The sequence below is a fragment of the Cololabis saira genome, chromosome 14 (assembly GCF_033807715.1).
Source record: "Cololabis saira isolate AMF1-May2022 chromosome 14, fColSai1.1, whole genome shotgun sequence".
Lineage (NCBI taxonomy): Eukaryota > Metazoa > Chordata > Actinopteri > Beloniformes > Belonidae > Cololabis > Cololabis saira.
This window is the reverse complement of record NC_084600.1, coordinates 40,313,234-40,336,594: the sequence shown is the minus strand read 5'-3', so window position 1 is coordinate 40,336,594 and position 23,361 is coordinate 40,313,234. Positions and strand designations below refer to the sequence as shown.

The 23,361-nt window shown below is 40.3% G+C and overlaps 1 protein-coding gene across 1 annotated transcript in view; it reads right to left on the bottom strand.

Annotated features, from left to right (window-relative positions):
• The window catches only part of LOC133459313 (ADP-ribosylation factor-like protein 9), a 35,499-nt gene extending 12,622 nt beyond the window's left edge, over positions 1-22,877 (bottom strand). The window contains exons 1-2 of the mRNA XM_061739196.1: positions 22,660-22,877; positions 4,454-4,637 (exon numbers count right to left, since the gene is read on the bottom strand). Of these exons, the coding sequence (XP_061595180.1) occupies positions 4,454-4,637; positions 22,660-22,797 (322 nt within the window). The 5' untranslated portion in view covers positions 22,798-22,877. The remainder of the gene's footprint in view (positions 1-4,453; positions 4,638-22,659) is intronic.
• Positions 22,878-23,361: the final 484 nt, after the last annotated feature.

Here is a 23,361-nt window from a genome sequence, read left to right as displayed (position 1 = left end):
ACCATTACAATACTTATAGGCAACTAGTCATCATATCTTCTGCTCTCTGAAACACATGTTAATGCTCAATAGTACACATATATGCTTCTTTAATATATTTACATTATTCTAAGATGCATTAATTTTCAATGGCTTTTGTCCTTAATGGCTTTTTTCCCCCTTACATTACTTTTACTTTTATACTTTAAGTAGTTTTGAAACCAGTACTTTTATACTTTTACTTGAGTAAAAAACTTGAGTTGATACTTCAACTTCTACAGGAGTATTTTTAAACTCTAGTATCTATACTTCTACCTGAGTAATAAATGTGAATACTTTTGACACCTCTGGTGAGTTGCGTGACCTCGTTTCTCCACGTGTCACACTTCAGGTCAGGTGCTTTTGCAGGTTAAACATTTGCTGGTGAATAAATGGGTCGTTTCCCGTCATCCTGATTATGCAGCCGTTTGCATTCGCACTGATACTGTATTTATCTCTGCGCCGTCTGCCGCTCCGACTCCAGGCGCTGCAGCCAAAGTTCAACGAAAGTGAACTTTGAGGCGTAAGGTCCAAGGCGTTTCTCACATCTAGGTTTCCACTCATGACGCTGTGTCTCAGCAGTTCTCTGTTTCTCTGTTGAAAACCTGTCAAAGGTGGTTCTGTTATCTCAAATATTCCCTGTTGTTGACAGGTCTGAATCCAGTTTATTGACTGCTCTTATTGATTCGTTAGTTTGTTTGAGCTTTACTCACTAAGAATATTGAATTTAAGCATTGATCTGCACGATAAATAAAAGAAAAAAACACAACCGCAGGAGCAAAGCTACATCGAAAATAAAACTAATGAAGCTGCTGGTGGGAAACATTAACCTCCATCATCCAGATTATTTCTTGAAAATGTGTTGATCCAAATATAAATATTTATAGTAATATCAGATTTATGTTTTAAAATGATGTATTATTTAATCTCTTAATGCCTGATGTATCACATATATTTCATACAAATAATACAGGACTGTCTCAGAAAATTTGAATATTGTGATTTTCTGTAATGGAATTACAAAAACAAAAATGTCATACATTCTGGATTCATTACAAATCAATTGAAATATTGCAAGCCTTTTATTATTTTAATATTGCTGATCATGGCTTACAGCTTAAGAAAACTCAAATATCCTATCTCAAAAAATTAGAATATTCTGAGAATCTTAATCTTAATCCAGAATGTATTCCTTTTTTTTTTTTTTTTGCATTACAGAAAATAAAGAACTTTATCACAATATTCTAATTTTCTGAGACAGTCCTGTAAAGGATTACATCATGAATGAATCGACTCCTTTTTTCTTTTTTTAAACCTAATCAGATCGCTACGCTTGTCTCAGAGATTACAGGTTTGTATCTGGTCTCCCTTTCCAGAGTAAACACCTGCCAACAAGCCTCCTCTGACATTTACCACTCAGGAATGAAGTATCCCGGGTGGGTGGCGACGCCTGCTTCTCTCACGGAGATGAGCGATGAACAAATTAGGGGTTCAGATCATGAATAAATCAGTCTCCGGATGACTCATCCCTCTGAATCAGTTCAAAGGAACTCGCTCTGAAGCAGCTCAGCGTCTCAGCGTCTCGCTCTCGGTGATTGAATAACGAGAGAAGTCATCGTGTTATTTTTAGTCCACGGCTTTCGGTCGAGAGATAATTTGGAACATTTCAGAGTCAGTTTAAGACTATACTGCAGTCGAACTGAACCCATCCGAGGTTTATAAGGAGAATATAGTGAGAGGCGCAGATGACTTTTTCATCGTCTCTGTGGTTTGCAGTGACAGATGTTTGGCAGCGTTGGGGGAGTTAAGGAAAGAAAACAGCTGAAGTTCTGCTGTTTACATAAACAGAATAATTCCTCTTGATGGATGAGAGCAAAGGGGAGAGGCTTGTTGTAAACCAGACGAGCCGTATCAGCACAACCGCTATATAGCAGCCATCAAGCACGGTGGCGGAGGCTTGGTGATACGGGCTGGTTTTTGCAGCTGCAGGGCCGGGTCTCTCATTGTGGCGACCGTGAATTCCTCTGAGATCCCAAGTATTTTATTATTATTATGAGCACTAAAAGCAATTAAAATGCAAAAAAAAAAAAAATGCAAGAAATCAATGTGCAATATGCATTAGCACTTTATACATCTGAGCATTGGAGCACTTTAAAGAAATAATGGGACAATGTGTAATCTGCATTGACACTTTAAATCTCTTGCACTTAAGCACTTAGCACTTTAAACATGACGGTCACTTACTGGTATCAATTGTAACATGTTTTTATTTCTTATTCATTTTTTCTAGCTTAGTCGTGTTTTTAAATGTTGTCTTTTGTCGCTATATCTTGTCTTCCTTGTTTGCTGGTGTCCGATTTTATGTTTGGCATTGATTTGCCACAGGGACGAATGGTGGAAATTAGCCTATGGCTATAACCATACATGTTTACACTCGTGTTCATTAACATGTACAGTCCCTGTAATCAAATAAATAAATTGAATTGAATTTTAAAGTTAAATGTGAAGCCATCTGTCGGGCGGCTAAAATATGGCTCAAAGTGGTTCGTGCAACAAGGACGAAAATCCCCAAAACATCAGCAAATCTTCAACTTAAAATGAAAAAAAGTAGGGGAGAAAAAGAAGCTCAGATCTGAACCTGAATGCAACGGCCAGTTAAGACCTTGGGAGAGCTACTTATAAACAAACGTCTGCAAACTTGCATGCACTGAAGCTACATTGAATCAAGTAAACTGACTCAAAAACAACTGCTACATACAGAGGTGTCGTGTAATTCTGAGGCATTTAGACCAAAAACATGTCCCTGACATTTTAGCAATTTCTCAAAAGGTTAACTTTTTTAAAAAAGTGCATATTATGTCTTCTTTTTTTTAAAAGAAGAAGATTTTGTGGCCTATTATTAATACTTTAAGACAGGAAATGAGGGTGGGGGGGACGGCAAGGGGTGCAGACCGGCGTCACAAGGGCCGAAGACTCTGAAAACGGGATAACCGCTCAACCAGGTGAATCATCTTTCACCCCATAATATATCTCCTTCAACGCTTTGTATGGGCCGGCCTTACATGTGAAAGAAGATGTACTTTCTTTTTCCCTTGAATGGACGGTTTATTCCAGTTTTGACATGGTGGGATCGGGACGTATGGAGCTAGAACAGTCTCATAATTCGCAAATGCACACACCGTTTCACAAATGCACAGGACGAGTTTCACAAATGTACAGAACAATTCACACGTGCGTAGGACAAGATATACAAATGTATTTTCGATGCACACACAAATATAACCTGATTTACAAAAGTTTAACAAACGTTGGTTTATGAGTAAGTCATGTTTTATCCACTGCTCTGCGTCCCCCACGTGGGGTGCGCTCTTATGTTTGGCTGAAACAAAGGAAGACATCTGATTGGTTGCAGATCCTTCTGTGTTAAATAAAACGTATTTGTGGATCGAGTCACGTCAGGGGAGTCTCAAAAGTCACACGCAAATCCAGCCCAGCTCACAGACAACAAAACGTTTGTAAATCAGGTTATATTTGTGTGTGCATCAAAAATACAGTTGTATATCTTGTCCTATGCACGTGTGAATTTTTCTGTGCATTTGTGAAACTTGTGCTGTGCATTTGTGAAACGGTGTGTGCATTTGTGAAACGGTGTGTGCATTTGTGAAACGGTGTGTGCATTTGTGAAACGGTGTGTGCATTTGTGAAACGGTGTGTGCATTTGTGAAACGGTGTGTGCATTTGTGAATCGGTGTGTGCATTTGTGAATTTTGTCCTGTGCATTTGTGAAACGGTGTGTGCATTTGCGAATTATGAGACTGTTCTAGCTCCATAGGGATGCGAGGGTCAGGGCGGACTGGCAGTTGCACGGAGCGCTACTGAAAGCCTGGCTGAGCCTCCTGATTCCCCCAAACTCCTGTTACTTCAGTCCTGAACCTGCTTCAGGTCACGTACCATCAGGTCGTCACACGAAGCAACCGTTTAGTCCATGTTCGTGCTCTTGCAGAATCGGCAAAAGAAAGTACGACAATACTACTGACCTTGAGACTTTTCCTGGAAAGCTGCAGCCTTCTCGCCTTCATGTGAATTTTTGCAGTACGCCGTTGTTAAAGGATCGCAGGGGAGGGGGGATGTGTTAAAAGTGGGCAACTTTGAACACTTTGACTTGGTCCTACTGAGGATAAAAACCCTGACGACTTGTACAAAGTGAGATGTGGCAACTGATCTCAAAGGCCTCTCGAAACAGTTTTGAAGAGCTTGATTACTTAATCTAGCTCTTCAAAACGGTTTCAAGATCCTTTGAGATGTCATGCGTGTTTGATGAAACAAAGGCCCCTACTGTCGTGAGTCGAGTGCTTAAAAAACCCTTTTCATTTCTCTGCTGGAATCCACACAGAGCCGGCGGTGTTTGATTACGGCAGATAAAAAGGGATCTTACTCTCCAGAAAGTCGAGCTGACAGGCCGGGGCGTTGAGGCTCATGAAGTTGAAGCCGCGGGTGGGCCGGCATCGGCCTCTCTTAGTGGCCGGCTGCCCCGGGGCCAGGCCCTGCAACATGCTGCTCTTCCCGGCTCCGTCCAGACCCAGAACCAGGACCTGGCGCTTCCCGCGCTCCACTTCCTCCTGCGGGCAGAGCACCGAGAGTGCAGAGGTGTTCACAACATTCAGATTAAAAACACGTAATGTATTCAGTCCTGCGTGAGGGTAATTACACAATATCAACAGAAGTGGGAGGGGGTTGTTGAAGGAGCGGATTTGTGTTTGGTGTACAAATATTTAATAGTTGAAATGCTCTGACGCATTTTGGGTTTCTCACGCCGCAGCTGAACACACAGATGTAACACACCCACATGGACACGTCTTCAGGCCCTGCAGTCAGTACTGGAGTTGAGGGGGGATGAGGGGGGATGGCGTCCCCCCTGAAATAAAAACGGTCCAAATCACCCCCCCTGTAAAACTGCCATCCCCCCTTTCCATCCCTTATGTCATTTCATCAATGAATTTGATTTTACTGCTATTTCAATATTTAGAGTCATCACCAGAAAAATAACACCAGAAAAATAGCTTACCGTATTTTCCACACCGTTTGTTACGTTGTGCATCCATTAGACCAAGGGTCGGCAACCCGCGGCTCCGGAACAAAGTATTTAATTGAAGTGTATTTTATTTGTGTTAGTTCTTTAATATTTTAGTTCTAAATTGGAAGATTATTGTGATCTTGACATATAAGAATAAATATATTGTATTGTTTTTCGTCGCTCAAAATAAAACGTCATACTCGCGAAAGCCGGTATTCCCGCCAAAACGCCATCCATTCGTCACGACTTTCAACCCCAGCAAGGCCAGGTATGGAGAAATGTAAGAAAAGATCCATATATAAGGCGCACCGGATTATAAGGCGCAATGTCAACTTTTGAAAAAATTGAAGGCTTTTAGGTTCACCTTATAGTGCGGAAAATACGGTATTTGACAATTTTCACCTGTTTCAAGTAAATTTTCACTTGAAATAAGTAGAAAAATCTGCCAGTGGGACAAGATTTATCTTCTTATTAAAAGCAAAAAAATCTTGTTTCACTGGCAGATTTTTCTACTTATTTCAAGTGAAAATCTACTTGAAACAGGTGAAAATTGATGTTTTAAGTGTAATGAGATTTTTTTACTAAAATGAGACATTTTAACTAGAAATAAGACAAATATTCTTGTTAAGATTTTGAGTTTTTGCAGTGATCCATTTTACTTATCCTGTGAAGGACAGAGTCATATTGATAAGTTCAGAAAAGTGTTTTTTATTGTTGTGTTTTGATGTATTTGATGTAAGCCCAGTGGATATTTAAAGCTTACAGAAGGCTGCATTTAACTGCTGCTATGTCATTCCTGCAGTATTTCTGCAGATGTTTTGGTCACTGTTATTATTTGTAATATATTATATTATTTGTAATCAGCACAAATTATCTGTCCCCATATGATAAAATCCACCCTGATTTCTTTTTACAACTCGAGTACTGCCTACAGTATTACTGAAAAGTTCAGCAGTGTACTGAACACTACGCTCACTTAACAGGCATTAGGATGTAGCCAAGAGCCACAAACTGCATTAGTTAAGCACGTACAACAAGACACCCAGTTAAAAACGGCTCTACTGAAACAGACAGTTAAATATCGTGTGGATTATAGTGGGATCAGATTATCTTTCTCCTCATTTGGCAGGAGAATTTGGGATTAGTTGGTATTTTTAAGATTCCCAACGAGACTCCTGCAGCTTGTTTGTGTTGAGTTTGCAGAAAAGCATGCCAGAGTTATAGGGATCCAGTTATTACTTGGAAAAGAAACCCAAAAAAACATTCATCAGTATTCTGTCTCCTGTCTGAAGCCCTCCCAGGTGACTGAGCTCCTGCCCTTTTCCCTCCATCCGTCCTGTCCAAAAGCTCACACCCTGGATGTCCATTACACTTTTTTGCAAAACAAAAGACGTAATTCTGAAATTGCGAGAAGGTTCCACTGAGGGAGCGCCGGTTGAACGGTGTTTTGTGAATAATTCTCATGAAACGTTGTCCCGCGAACTTGTCCTGGGAGACTTATCTTCAAAACAAAGATCTTGATTTCAAAGAAGATGGACGGAAACTTTGGTTTTAGTCTTTACTTTTGGACAGATTCAATTATCCCGACTGCTGCTGCGAGAATAGTCAACAGAAGATGAAGGCAGAGGACGATCACTCGATCAGTCATGTGGTCTGGTCATATGACCGACTACGTCACATCCAGAGATGTCATGGGATTAGACTTCATCAAGCTTTAAAATGTGGAGCTACTGTAGATTCACAAATGCTGCTTGCAACTTCATTGTGCAAAAAAGTGGCCTCATGATAACCTTGTCCACCATCCCTGGACTCTGAGGCATCTGGATCTCAAACTGTGGGCGGTTTATTATTCCAGATCTTAAAGCAGCACAATGTAACTTTCAGCTTTTGTTGAGTTTGGCGGCTCCTTTGGACCAAAGCGGTAGTGCTTTACCAGAAAGAACACAGCGGTCGTTTGCAGGATGGATAGTGAAGAGGTAAGGTATCTATTTTTGGCTAAACAATATAATATGACGATGTTGAAAATCACTAAGCTCAACTTAGTTTTATTACTGTCCTATTTCAGCGAGATAATGCGCCCCAAATTACAAACTCATACGCTAGTCCAACATACTTACTGACAAAATAAAAAAATACTTTATAACCTATGATTACTGAATGTTTTGCAGATCAGCCCTGCCCAATTTTACAGTTCTCTGGAAAAATACTAGAAATGTTCTATACATTTTCTTTGCATTGCATTCTTTCCTCTAGTGCTGTAATTCTATTCACTTGTATTATTATTTTATAAAGCTTCCTCATTGCGAATTAGACAATTTTATGATCACTATTATTATTCTATGTGTCTGTTGTTGATATTGTCAGTAATTTTAGAATTACCAAAACCACGCCAGTGAGTGAACGCCGGGCCAATGTTTATTCTTGTCCGGGCATTTAGCTTGTTACTCTCCCGCTTTCTTTTTTCGCCTCCTCCGATAAAAAACGTTTATTTTCTTGGTTTTTTTCGCTGCTTCGACCATGATACCAGCTTCTCCACGCCCCGCCCAGCTTCCGTCTCGACTACGAATGGGGAAGGATGGGGAAGTGACGTATGCTGTAAAGCAGTCAAAGCCGTAAAAATGTGTAGTTTTTTAGTGTGGCAGGGTTCCTACCATGCTCCTCAAAGTTACATAGTGCCAGTGAAGGCGATACATTTTTTTGCTACCATTCCACCTTTTTTTATCATTATTTTGGGGTTGTAATAATACAAATATGCATTAGTTGCAGCTGTGAATCCATCAGGCAGGATCCTGGCTCTTTTTGCAGAGTGCAGTCACGTTATCATGCAGAACTCTGCAGAGCAGATCATCACTATGCATCAGTCTCGTATTAGACATTCATTAATATGTTAGCAAACCTCCGAGGTTTGAAGTGAAACTTTGACAAAAGACATCAGAGACAGAGCTGGCAGTCCTGCAATTTCTTACTGCCTCTTCTTACTTGCCGAGGTGCCGACTCCCTGAAAAGGTTGGCTGCCAGATTCAAACCTCGGCGGGACGCTGCAATCCCAGCGAGCCCCCACGGACATCACACTTAGTTGTTTTAAAAGTCATACAAGGTTAGTCTTTATCAATGCCACGCACTGGTGTGCTGCTGTGTGTCTCGCTGGAATCCAATTACCAATTCATAGCAGATGATAGATGATCAAAAGATCTTTTTTAACTGCTTATTTAATAAAATACACCACCCCTCCTCTGCATGTGCTACCAAACAAGACCAGATGAAACATCCAGACATCCCTGGTGCTTCACGGCTGCCTGGTGCAGCTTCATACAAACACTTGTGTGCTTTGACAGTTCAAAAGCTTGTTTCTGCGTGTTTCTGGTTCTTCGTTCCCGGTGGGAAACGGACCTCAAACTCTGACGATGCAGAACCCCCGTCGTTGCAGCTAGGGATGGGAATTGATGAGATTTTTACGATTCCAATTCCATTTTCGATTCTGCTTAACGATTCTGTTCTTTATCGATTCCCTTATCGATTCTCTTTTGGAAAAAAAGGACAACAATGAGGCAAATGGCGTTACTATGACAGGTAGTGTTTGTTAGTTAATTAGTTACCAGCAATATTATTAGCCAAGGACATGCTAACGTTGCTGCTGCTGCTGCTGCTGCTGCTGCTGGGCTGAGAATGACTGACATTAGTCCAGAGTGGATCGAAAATGCGACATTCATTGATTGTTATTGCTGCTGTGTAGGGCTGGGCGATATATTGAGATTTTAATATATATCGATATGTTTTCAAACGCGATATGTTACGAGACAATATCGTTTATATCGATTTAAAATTTTATAATAGCTTATTTTGTGACAAATTGACTTGAATGTTTTATTTGAGATTTGCACAAATGTTTTGTTATTTGCACAACTGTCAACCTCAGTGGAAAAGTCTGCCTGTTACTGTCTACATTGTATTAATTGCACAGTGTATTTTAATTTAATTGTTATGCAGGAAAGGGATATTTGTTTTATTTTATTCAAGAAGCATTTTATTCTATATATGCAGGCAGTTTATTTTTATTTCATTTGTTTTATACATTTTGATATTGTGCAGACCTCTGTTAATAAATGAACCTGTGTGACATTTGGCACGAGGCTTTGTATTAAAACTGACTGTTTTTTTAAGGGTTTGTCTCAGAAAAAAATTAAGCTAACAGAGATGCTAACAGAGATGCTAACAGAGATGCTATGCTATAATGCTTTGGGGGAAACCCCAATTATGGCACAGAAAAAATATTGATATATATCGAGTATCGCCATTTAGCTAGAAAATATCGAGATATGACTTTTGGTCCATATCGCCCAGCCCTACTGCTGTGTACAGAAATGTTTTTGCATGTTGGTAATATTTCCTCTCTGACGAAATATTCACTTAGCAAGTATTTCAAGTTGCCCTGTTGTCTCTTTTTTTACTGAAATGTAACCAGACTATGGAGGGTTTGTATTGCTTGGGCACCATGTTTACTATTGACTGCTGGCTTACGCAACGTGTGTTATGACATCGTTCGTTCCCACTGGAATCGAAAAGGGAATCGTTTGCAAAATTTGCAAATGATTCCAAGGAATTGAAACACTGGGAACCGGTTCTCGATTCCCATCCTTAGTTGCTGCAGAAGCCGCAGAGCAAAGCGGCTGCTCCCATCTGCAAGCAGTTAGTACCAAGCTGTCTGTTCTGGCACACTTACCTCACCCCAGGATTACACAGGAGACGCTATCAAAGCACTGATTGTTCTTTTCAAATCAGTCCCTTTATCTCCTGCTCCTTTTGTCACTTCACATTTACATTTTGTACAGCTGATTCAGACTCTTCCCACGAGGAGCTCGCAGTGTTTTCTTTCCCGCTTTCTCCGCTGCAGTCGAGCAGGATTTAACATCTAGCTCAAGGACACTCTGTCATAAAGTTGTTTTCCTTTTGTTCCTTCGTCTTTTAGGTTCTTGAAAAATGTAGATATTTTTTTAATCTAATTATATTTTTCTCTCTGTCAGCTCTTAGATAACAATTGTACGAGAGAGTATTAGGGCCAAGCAAGAGAAAAAAAATTTGAGAGTGGAAGATTTTTTTTTATCGTGCACTTCGAGAAAAAAGACGAAATGTCGAGATTATTGAAATACAATTTCGAGAAAAAAGTCGAAATTTCTTGAATAAAGTCGAATTTCCCCTTTTTTCTCAACATTTCGACTTTTTTTTTTCGACATTTCGACTTTTTTCCTCAACACTTCGACTTTATTCACGAAATTTCGACTTTTATCTCAAACTTTCGACTTTATTCTTAAAATTTCGACTTTTTTCCTCAACATTTCGACTTTATTCACAAAATTTTGACTTTTTTCTCAACATTTTGACTTTTTTCCTCAATATTTCGACTTTTTTCTCGAAATTCTACTTCAACATTAATCTCGACATTTCAACTTTTTTCTCGACATTTCAACTTTTTTCTCGAAGTGCATAATGAAAAAAAAATCTTCCTCCTCTAAAATATTATTTTTATTTTTCTCCTGCCTGGCCCTAATACTCTTCCATACAATTGCTAATCATACACACACAGTATGTTTATAATCATTATCTCATTTTACAGATATGTTTTGTTGTGTGGTAACTTGTACTAACAGACCACAAACCAGATGAGGGTTTAAAAACAGCAGCTTTGCAATTGCAGGCGTTTTTTTGTTGCGGCTGCGTCCCAGTTCTTCTAGACGAGATCCCCTCCAGGCTGGCCTGGATTGACTAACTTTGCCTGGATATTCTCTGGGAAACGGCTGTAACGAACCCTCTGGGGCTGCAGGGCTGCAGGCGTTAGGACGAGTGTGGGTTTGTTGAGGGTCCAGCTCCTGCAGCTCTCAGCTTCTCAGGTCCTCATTTAAATCTGACACTAGCTGTTTCACATGTCATGTGGGTGGATTTAGGGACAGATTTGATCAGAATTAATTAAGATAACGTTAGTCAAAACAAGAACAACCTGTTTTAGAGACAGTTTTTATCCTTTTATCATTTTTTATCCTCAATCTACTCAAAAACAAACTGTAACTGATATGAGGGATTGTGTGCATGTGTAGGTTATTTTTAATTTTTTTTTTTTTTTTTTATTATTATTTTATGTTGTGTGTAAATTAGGGCTGGGCGATTTTGGACAAAAATAAAAACCCGATTTTCGATTTTGATTTTTTTGGTAAAACTACAAAAGACAATGGAATAAATTGTTTCAAATATTTTATCTTTATTTTTAAAGAAAAATAGCAAACAAATTTCCCTATTGGGAATGAAGTGCAACTGAAAGATACTGTAAATCCTCCTTGAGTTTAGTAAAGTGACAACATTTACAATTTTCTTGACCAAACAAAGATGACTAGACGGGCTCTGTCTGTAATGCAGCCAGCTGCAAAAAAGGAAAATCGATTTTCCGATTTTCCTTTTTTTAACATCGTCTTGATTAATAAATCCGATTTAGATTTAAAATCGATTAATCGCACAGCCTAATATACTATAGTATTTATCTGTTCGTTTTTTAGCACTGAGTGATGGCACTTATAATTTCGTTCATTGTATCTGTAGATGTTCTCGTTCTCGTTGTTGTTTTTCTTCCGACGAAATGAGGGCCTTTTTGCCCCCCTAAACATGCCCCAAAAGTCTCCAAATTTTGCACGCAAGCCAGGCCTGGTGATGAATTTGATATTTATTGGTTTGCATTAATGGGCGTGGCCTAATGGCTCAACAGCGCCCCCTAGAAAACTTCGTGCCTCAAGCCCCACAATACGGTTTGACGTACATACACGAAAATCGGTACACACCTGCATCAGTCTCTTGGCGCCATGGCCCAAACCGAACAGGAAGTCGGCCATTTTGAATTAATCGTGTAATTTCGGCGCAATTTATGCCATTTCGTCGGCCGTTAATACGGCTCGAATCGTAACATGCACCCATGTGTGTTATACATCAAAATGTGCGTCTCGATCCTGCGACGATGGGCATTACTTTTCTCAGTCAAAAGCGTTACCGCGGCGACGCTAGACGCCAAAAAGCGCGCCACCCTTCATCTGATTGGTCCATATGTGATAGTCCCTACTTTCTGCCATAACTTTTGAATGGTTTGATATAGAGAGTCGTGGGTGGTTTCATCCACTAAATGTCCAGGCCTGAAGAATCTACATTAAGTCATATAAGCGCTTCCACTGCAGCCTGAATGTGCACAAGGGTGCGAGGGCCCGTTCATCGCTGCTTGCAGCTTTAATTCTAAAAGTTAGTGTCATAGTTCAGCAAGGAGACGAGGAGGGAACCTTTTACCACTTTTCCACCAAACCAGTTCCAGGGCTGGTTCTTGGCCAGTGTTGGTCAGAGTGAGGACTTGAGCAGCAGCGTTACTGACGTTTGCAGTGACGTAATGACGTGGCCCCCGTTAGCACCCGAGCTATGAAAAAACAAACCAGTTCTCAGCTGGTTCGCAAATCGAACGAGTTGTGAACCAGAACCAGCACCGTCCCAGAACCAGCCCTGGAACCGGCTTGGTGGAAAAGGGGTATTTGAGGGTCCTGGTGGTGCTCAATTTAAACTCTGCCTGTCCTTGTTTTGGCTCCAGTGGTAAGAGTATTAGGGCCAGGCAAGAGAAAAAAAATTTGAGAGTGGAAGATTTTTTTTTTATTGTGCACTTCGAGAAAAAAGACGAAATTACGAGAACAAAGTCGAAATGTCGAGATTGTTGAAATTCAATTTCGAGAAAAGTCAAAAATTTGTGAATAAAGTCGAAATTTCAACTTTTTTTCCTCAACATTTCGACTTTTTTCTCAACATTTCGACTTTTTTCTCAACATTTCGACTTTATTCACGAAATTTTGACTTTTTTCTCGACATTTCAAATTTTTTCTCGAAATTGTACTTCAACATCAATCTCGACATTTCGACTTTTTTCTCGACATTTCAACTTTTTTCTCGAAGTGCATAATGAAAAAAAATCTTCCTCTAAAATATTATTTTTATTTTTCTCCTGCCTGGCCCTAATACTCTTCCGTACCAGTGGTGCTCATTTGAAATGTGATTTTGGTTAGCAGCATCAGAAGTGAGGATGGATTGACAGATTTGATCAAAATGTATATTAGCATCATACCTTACCATGAGCTAAATCAGGCTAAAATAGTAACTTGGGATTAACTGAGCTAAAGTGTGTTTTTCTAGCAGCTTCCAGACTTTCTTATTCCAATCATTTGCCCATTTTTGGATTTGGGGATAACAGAATCAGCTCCTACAAACAGGAAACGGCCCAAACACCTGAAAAAAAGGCTTCACAGATGTCACAGACAGGTCGTCCAGGTCTATTTATACAGTCTTAGGTCTTGTTGCTTGATCAAAGCTTAAATGAGCATCCATATTTATGGTTCAGTCTCTTTATTATTCAGGTTTTTTCCCCAACTCCAATTATGAAAGTGAAGTTTTCTTCAAACTACAGCGTGCTCCGGCTCTGCAGATGCTCTTTGCAGCACCAACTGTTTATCAACATGGAAGCAGTGCAGTGTGATGTCAAGGACTTCCCCTGGGATTTACTTTCATTTATTTATCTTATTCCAACTTCTTCCTTGCTTGGTTTGTTTTGAATATATTTGGGAGTTACTGCTTCAGCTCTGAGATGGACTTGAACAAAGAGCAGCAGAGGCTGTAAAGTGTAAAACCTGTAATTAAGCATCTATCAGAGGGTGAAACGAGATGATCCCTAACTTAATCTGAAGTTAAAAACACCTGCGTAAACATGGGCTGTTTGCAGGGGCCCCGTGAGTTGTCTTTTGCACGGCTCTGCAGAATTCGCAGGTTGTACGTGTAAGTGGGGAGCACATGCGGTACAATCTGAAAAGCACTTGAATAAGTCACCAGAGGACAATTAAAGGTTACAAAATTGGAGCTACTTGACCTTTTTGAAAGGTCCTAATGATCCTGTTCATTGAACGAAAAAAGTAAAAAAAAAAATCCTTGAGTACATTCCCAGAGACTGCTGTTGCATCATTTCAAATTAAAGCTCAATCTGTCATTATTTTGTCTCTACAGGACTGTCTCAGAAAATTTGAATATTGTGATTTTCTGTAATGCAATTACAAAAAAAAAAAAAGTCATACATTCTGGATTCATTACAAATCAACTGAAATATTGCAAGCCTTTTATTATTTTAATATTGCTGATCATAGTTTACAGCGATACACGATATTTTACCGTTCATGATATACCGTCAAAAAAATTTCCCACGGTAAGAATTTTTCATCTAAAAACGATAAATTCCCGTTGATGACGTTTTTGTGTAAAGCTGATTTATGGTTCTGCGTTAAATCGACGCGAAAGAAAGAAAGAAAGAAAGAAAGAAAGAAAGAAAGAAAGAAAGAAAGAAAGAAAGATTCCCGTTGATACGTTTTTGTGTAACAAACATGGCCGATCTGAGTCGTTACAGTTTTGCAGTACAGGTGTAACTCATTTAATTGGTTTTTATTAATTCAATTTAATTGGTGTAGTTTAGTAGTATTTAGTATCTTTTAGAGCAGTGTTTTGGCTCCAAAGACTGAATGTGGTGATAGATTTATAGTTACAAAGGTGGAGTTGAATTGGTATTTTTTCTATCGTCATTTTTATCGTTATCAGGATAAATGTCATAAATTATCGTGATACATTTTTTAGTCCATACCGTCCATCCCTACTCTGCGCCAGGAACTATTTTTGGCATCTACCTGTTATCGCCATAGACTACAACACAGATTCCACTCGGATAAAATATGACTCTTGGTTTTGGACACCAGCTGAATTTTAACAGCTACAAACTGTCTGGACATCATACTGTATGTCCAGACAGTAGTGGAGACAGCCCGTTATCACCTAAAGAACATATTGACGATTAAAGGACTGATGAAACGTGTCCACCCTCCTTCAGTAGACTGGACTACTGTAAAGCTGCTGCCGGAGTCCTCACTAAGACCAGCAGAGTGGACCAGATAACTCCAGTTCTTAGATCTTTACTCTGGCTTCCTGTCTGTAACAGAATAGATTTTAAAATCCAGCTGTTGGTTAATAAATCTCTGAATGGTATTGGGCCAAAATACATCTCTGATCTCCATTATGAACCAACCAGAAACCTCACGTCATCAAGGCCAGTTAGAACCAAACACGGTGATGCAGCATTCAGCGTTTATGCTGTGGAATAAACTCCCAGGATGCATCAGCGTTGCTGAAACTCCTTAAATCGAGGTTGAAGTCCTTTTTATTTCCTGCTGCATTTCAGAGATCTCCCACAGTACACTGTAACTTGTATTTGTTTTATTCTTTCTTAACTTACGCCTGTCCCTCTTTAGATATTTATTCGGCTTTTAAACTGGAACTTTTTAATGCACGTTTTAAGGTGTTTGTGTAAAGCCTTTTGAATTGTCTAAATATAAAGTTTGATATACAAATAAACTTGCATTGCCTTTTCATGGTCTGAAGGGTTCATCACTCTGGTAAACATGTCTCCAGAATCACTCTTTACTCACTCAATAGTGCAAACATGGTTACGAGAAAAGATGATGACAATCTTTGCATCACGAGTGACACCACGAACAGTACAAACATACAACAATGTTTACTTTATAGCCCCTAAAAGAAAACCTGCCCTACACAGTGACCACAGCTCTATATATCGAGGAGCAGGTGATTTAAGGCATTGCAGTAGCTGCTGTTTGTGTCAAGTTGCAAATGACAGAAAAGGCTATTTGAGATCATATTTTAGCAACTGAACAGTTCAAACTGAGATCCAGCTGTGAAAATCAGATTTGAAATGCATTGAAAACCACTTCCATATGCGGTTTGAATCAGATTCAGGGAACAAGAATGAATGTGAATGTGGTTTATAGCTGTTCAGTCAAAGAGTCTATCTGCACATGCAAAAAAAAAAAATAGGATTTAAGCATAGACTAAACTTATTACCCTAAATTTTGCGCGTTCCCGTGAGGGTAGTGGTGTCCCAATTCCTCTTTAGGGGGAGTGGGGAAAACAACGGCGAGTGGATATGAATCTAGCCCTTCATAGGGGGGGATTTCAGATGCACCCTAGCTGACCGAGGGCCAGAAAAATTTCCCAGAATGCTTTACGTCATCATTTTTCAGACTGAATAAAAAAAAAAACATGGTGGACATTTCTTATTTTTTAGTGAATAAAATCAATATTTTGAGTTAGTTTCTGCATAAAAATACGTTTTGATTACATTTCTAGCGAGAAATATATATTTTACTTTCATAATATTCACTCAGTGAATGTACATAATCACTCGCTTGCCCGTTGTTGCAAAGTCTTTTTCAAACCTCGCCAGAATAAAGGCTGATTTATGGTTCCGCGTTACACCAACGCAGAGCCTACGGCATAGGTTACGCGGCGACGCGCGCCGTACGCCGTACCCTACGCTGTACCCTACGCCGTAGGCTCTGCGTCGATTTAAAGCGGAACCATAAATCAGCTCCCGAGCCGGCAGCCGGCTGTTCTCATCCCGAAAACATCAGATCAAATTTCTTAACAGGCGTTATTTGGATAAACTGAGCCCAGGTTGGGGATCTTAACGGTTACTTTTACGCCTGAAAAAATATTAAAACTTAATAAAGTGGCATATTAACAGCGCTACAGTGGAAATTAAAACAGCTTTTAACTCTGGGCTTCCTGATATGGTGTGACGTATGTGCAAACGTAACTACGCAGTCGCTTACGTACCCGAACGTAAACCACGCAGTGACGTAGCAAGTGGTTTCCCAATCCCTAGGGAACATTACAAGGGCCCTACGCCTGTGGCTTTATTTTTAGGGCTAGTGGTAGAAAGTAGGGGGTGTATTGGGATTGGCCCTAAGGTTCCACCAGCTGATTGGCTGGTGACCAGAATCATCTGATATTGAGCTGGACTGTCTCTGATGGGTGTTAGGACAATCAGATGATGCTCTGGGACAAAAACTGGAATCAGACAGAATCTGCAGGTTAGAGCTACAAGAAAATATTAATCTCTGCTTAATACCAGTAAATGACGATTGACTATAAAGTGTAAATAAAAAGGCAGAATCCTGAAAGTGTAGTCTGTGTTTCAGCCGCTCATCCAGCAGCTGGATCTGGTCTTGTGATAGTGTCGCTGTGTAAATGAGCATGAGCCCCCCCCGTCTGCTCTAACCTCCCTCAGGTCGCCAGACGTGATTGCAATTGTGGCTCCTGCGACAAAAACCAATTACACCTGCAGAGAGCCGCCGGCAGACAGCGCCGCTCTCCGAAGACCAGCCGAGCCGGATAGGCACGCTCCTCGCGTTACCGCAAATCAGATCTGAGACTGGTAAACAGATTTCATTAAGAGATCCCAGCTGCAGACACACTGAAGACCCGTGAAGACGGGCTGGTCACCTGATTAACTCATTTCTGCTTGTTTTCTCCGGTTTAATGAAAAGGGCCGCAAGTTGAGCGCAATTTCAACAGACCCCAAGACGTCTGGATCCATGCTCGACACAGACGGCACCGAAATAGAGATGTTCCATGCATCGCAGCATGTCATGTGTGAACAAAACAAAGCATATCGGCACAAAGACGTCTTACCACGCGTTAGACACGGTAGTTGAGGGCTGATGGTTTGGGCTGTTCTGCTGCCACAGCACTGACTCAACCATCAACTCCTCTGTATATGAGAACCGTTCCAGTATGGGGAATACTCTCAAATACCACTGAAGTAAAAGGTATTTACATCTGCTCACTGTCTGGTGTGATCTTTATGAACAGAATCCTGATTCTCTTCTCTCCTCTAAAGACCAGGGGCCTCATTTATAAAGCTTGCTTGCGTACAAAACAGGGCCTGAAAGATGCGCAAGCCACCTTCTACGCAAAGGTTGGGATTTAAAAAGAAAAAACTAACCAAAAAATGTGCGTATCCCTACGCCAACCCTAACCCTCCCGTAGGAACATACTTAAAATATGGGGAACTGGCGACGCAGGCGGTGAGGTGGTGAAATGAAGCCAGATTCATGTCATACTCTTAATGTCATCACATATCAGACTTATAATATAATGGCGCTGATCGTGTCCCTCTGTGTTTGAAGCTCAGCGTCAGTCAGGACTCTGGTGCTGCTGCTGCTGCAGCCGCGGTGCAGGGCGCCGTGCCAGGAACCTCCTCGTCACCCACCGCTTCCAACCGTAGAGTGACTGAGGGCAGAACAAATGAGTGCTGGGCCACTCTACGGAGCCCCTAAAGGGACTCAGATTTTCTTTTTATATATAATAAGTTTTACGCGCGTGTGAAACCTTTGCGCGCACGCGTAAGCCTGAATTATGGTTCCACGTTAAAACGACGCAGAGCCTACGGCGTAGGGTACGCAGCGACGCGCACCTACGCCGTAGGCTCTACGTTGGTGTAACGCGGAACCATAAATCAGCCTTAAAGGTTTCACGCACGCACGTAAAACTCATTATATATATATATAAAAAAAATCCGTGTCCCTTTAGGGGCTCCGTACCTCTTGGCCTCCACCTTCAGATCACACCACTTCTTTTTTTTTCTGCAACAGATCTGTCCGTGGCACTCACAGCGTTTAGCGCAGCAACGACGTGCTGCCACTCACTCGCTTTATTTTATACTATCTATATATACTTTTTCCACTTTTACTGTGACCACCAAATAATCTCGTTTTCCTGGCCTCCACCTCATCCACAACATCTCGATCTCAGTCTCCGTGAAATTTAGTGGCACGGCGGCTCGACACGTCTCATTCATCCGAAGAAACAAGAAACAAGCTGCAGGAAGCCGCTGCGCATGCTCAGCAGGCTCATTTATATGCAAATACAGTCATGGAGTAGTTTGCATTGCCCATTTAAGGTATGAAGTGGGCGTTTAGAGGGCGGGATAACGATGCAAATTCACCTGCGCAACCTTCCAGCTGGACTGTGATTTATAAAGCGAACATTGCGTGCAAGTGTGCGTGCACACGGTTTTATAAATCAGGATTTTTTTTTGCGCCCGCCATTTTCGGCTTTTGGGTGTACGTGCACTTTTAGTATGGATCCTACACATTCTTTTATAAATGAGGCCCCAGCACAGGAAGTCACAAAACACAGCCGTGCAATTTCCTGTTTTGAGTCTGCAGGTGGAGAAGTGGAGACATGTAAGTTGTTGGACAGGACATCTATTGAGCATCAGCGGTAAGGTGGCCGTGTGGCATCATTTTAGATCCCAGCAGGAAAACTGTGGCAGGCTCATTATGCAAGGCTGCACCTTCCAGAGGTGGAACAGATGTTGCTAAAAAATAACACGAGCCATCTTACTAGGCATTTCAGCAGCCATCGCGTGAAAACCCATGCTTTTATTAGGTGTAAGGGAAAGAGGACAGACGAATCGCAGCAGCAAGATCTGGAGCTTCCTTCTCAGATATAAAATAAATTTCACGAAGGCTATAAACCAGAGCAGTGATGAGGAAAAACTGCAGGATCCATCGTCCTGGAAAATGTTGGATTCCACTGCATAACTGAAAAATCAGGAGCAGGAAATACAAAACCAACGCAGCGGTGGGACCTTAAGAGACTAATGTCAACAAACTTCAATGAACTAAAGGTTTTGCAGCTCAAAGTTCTTCTACAAGCGTTTAAATCATCAGGCACTACGTAGTACTTTCTATAAGTACTAAGCTGCTGCTGGAGGATCTAGGTACCTAATCACATGACCTAACATGGAATAGATCATTCTTTTTGTAAAGTGCTGATAAGTTAAATGCAGAACTTCATGCTCTACGGTGATAACGGGACGTTATGTATTGACATGCATCTAATCATTACCAAAGGGCTCGTGTCAAATGACTCACTCCTGCCGTTCCAAGTCAGAGGTTGAGCTCACACTAGCTCTGACCGGCGTGTGTGACGCTGAAGCAGTGAGACCTCCACCAGCTTTGTTGTGTTGCTTTGCTTTCCACTAGTGATGCACCGAATGTTTGGTAACCGAAATTGTTCGGCCAAAAATAGCAAAAAAACCACCCTCGGTGTTTGGTGGAATATGTGGGGTAAAAAACAAACAATTACCTGTAATAACGGCGTGTTTAGATGACGCAAAAGAAGTGGATAAAAAAAATAAAGAAAATCAATCCCTTTCCCATATTAATACTTGTATGGGAAAGGGATTGATTTTCTTTTTCTTTATTTTGTTTTATCCAATTCTTTATCACTTTTTTTCCCAAGGCACTTTAATGCATTTTTTTTGTTTTAAGACCTATGTTACAATTTTTCAGCAGTCAGTTATAGGCCTAATGTAAACTCAAAGATGGCCAAAAAAATGATTTTGCTAATTTATTTACTTTAAGGTATTGTGCCTTGTTGGTATAATGTCTGCTGGAATATTTAAAAAAATGCTGGGAAATTAAAAAATGTTCGGTTGTTCATGTTCAAAAAATATTTCTACCTTTTAATTTTGTAAAAGATTTTTTTTCTTTCAAAAGCATGCCTAGCGCACATTTATTTGATTTATGCAATGGTGAAAAAAATGGCAAAATAAATGGAAAAACTGCGAAGAACCATTGTATGCATGTATGTTATTTGGTATTCGGCCAAGTGTTTATTATTATTTTCGGTTTCGGACACAATTTTTCATTTCGGTGCATCACTACTTTCCACAGGAAACATTGTCAGCAGTTTTGTAGTTTAATGAAACTATTAAAAGCAGCTGAAATAAGCGTATTGTTCCCTGTAAAGGGCCCGTGAGACATTCAGTGTATATCGGCGCGACACAAATAAAGTGAACTGACTCAAGACTACGGAGGTGAGGGTTTGTGTTATGGTGTTGGAGTTGAGAAACGTCACTCGAGTTACTGATGGGGAAGTCCAACTTCCTTCCTATTATGCCCCTTTTCTGAAGCTGAAACTGTTTCCCGGAGTCTTAATGAAATGTCTGACATCTTTTACACAGCTCAGATCAGAGGGACTCCTCTTTGACAGCAGCATGAAGTGCAATGAGGCCAAAACAAATATAAGGGAAGCTGGGTGTGGTTCTGGCCTCACCTGGGTCTGTGATGTCACAGAACCCTGCAAGCTCACCTGAAGAACTTAGTTCAGACTCAGGCTGCCTGAAATTAAAGTTGTGTTACGTCGGATATTGTTTTTTTTCTCCATCTCACCTTTGAGATTGTTTTCTCTCAGGTATTTACAAATGTATAAACACAGTTCTTTCAAAGTTATACTGTTTTCCACCATTTTATGCCCTAGAAAGCTGTCTAAACAAAAATATGAATATCTCTGTTATTATTTATGAAGGCTATTTAAATTTTTATACGACTTAAACCAAAACTAAATTGTTTATCATGGACTTTAAATGAACTGTTACCTGGAATTTTATCTTGACAGGTTTGTTTTTTAAGTCAACACAACTCTTCATCTGTCTATCAATGTTTTTACACATCTTCATCTTATCCAATATCTTCATTAGGGTTCATCTTTACTTGAAACATCATCATTTTTGTCATCAACTCAATTAATGCTCTTTTCCTCACACACATTTACATCCAACCCTTCTTTATCACCATTTTCTCACTTTTTTTCTAGGACAATCCTCAAATCTCCCCCACACCTCTACAGGACTGTCTCAGAAAATTAGAATATTGTGATAAAGTTCTTTATTTTCTGTAATGCAAATAAAAAAAACAAAAATGTCATACATTCTGGATTCATTACAAATCAACTGAAATATTGCAAGCATTGTATTATTTTAATATTGCTGATTATGGCTTACAGTTTAAGATTAAGATTCCCAGAATATTCTAATTTTTTGAGATAGGATATTTTAGTTTTCTTAAACTGTAAACCATGATCAGCAATATTAAAATAATAAAAGGCTTGCAATATTTCAGTTGATTTGTAATGAATCCAGAATGTATGACATTTTTGTTTTTGTACAGAAAATGTACAGAAAATCACAATATTCTTATTTTCTGAGACAGTCCTGTAAATCACGTCACCATCATCATGCACAGACATACAAGTAGCAGAGACAAGTCTCTTTTTGGCTTCAAAAGAAAGGCAAGACTTAATTCTAAAGAAATAGCCCAATTTCAGCTTAATTTTTTCAGTCAAAAAGCTCAACTAACTAGCTCAATCTCAGTACCCTGGAAAGTAGAGGGAGATGGAAGATTCAGAAATATTGCAAGCCTTTTATTATTTTAATATTGCTGATTATGGTTTACAGTTTAAGATTAAGATTCCCAGAATATTCTATTTTTTTGAGATAGGATATTTGAGTTTTCTTAAACTGTAAGCCATGATCAGCAATATTAAAATAATAAAAGGCTTGCAATATTTCAGTTGATTTGTAATGAATCCAGAATGTATGACATTTTTGTTTTTGTACAGAAAATTTACAGAAAATCACAATATTCTAATTTTCTGAGACAGTCCTGTACAGTGACTTCCTCAAACCAGCACATCAAAAAATCACATTCCTGCAGTTTCCTTCACTCAAGGCTGATTTATGATTCATAAATCAGGCTTCAAGTCCTATAATAAACACTCCTGAGCAGACTCCAAGTTTGCACAGCTGAGCCTCGTCCCACCTCTTTGATGGTGCAGTACTCCGTGTGCGGGGACCAGACCCTCCGCCGGTACAGGTAGCTGAGGGCGATGAAGAGCGCGGAGCCCAGGGCGGCCACGGCGGCGGTCAGAGCGACGGAGATGTGCCGGAGCAGAACCATGGAGGAGAACCATGGACCAGCCGCAGAGAGCCGGCTCTGCGGGAGCGCGCTGCGAGTGCCCGAGCCCCGGCCGTCGGCTGGTTTTGTAGACGGGGGTGTGGCGTTTATGTGCAGCTCGGAAAACGGAGTCTCTCTTTGAAAGCACCTTTTTTTTTTTTTTTGCTACTAGAGGAAATATAATATAAGAAAAAAGAACATTTGTACGGAGCCCCTCTGGTGACATTTGAAAAAAATAAAATAATGCGTGGCCACGCATTAATAACTCGTGGCCACGAGTTAATATCTTGTGACCACGAGTTAATATCTCGTGGCCACAAGTTAATATCTCGTGGCCAAGAGATAATCAATGCGTGGCCACAAGATAATTAATGCGTGGTCACGAGTTATTAATGCGTGGCCACGAGTTATTAATGCGTGGCCACGAGGTAATTAATGCGTGCCACGCATTAATAACTCGTGGCCACAAGTTAATATCTCGTGGCCACGAGATAATCAATGCGTGGCCACGAGTTATTAATGCGTGGCCACGAGTTATTAATGCGTGGCCACGAGTTATTAATGCGT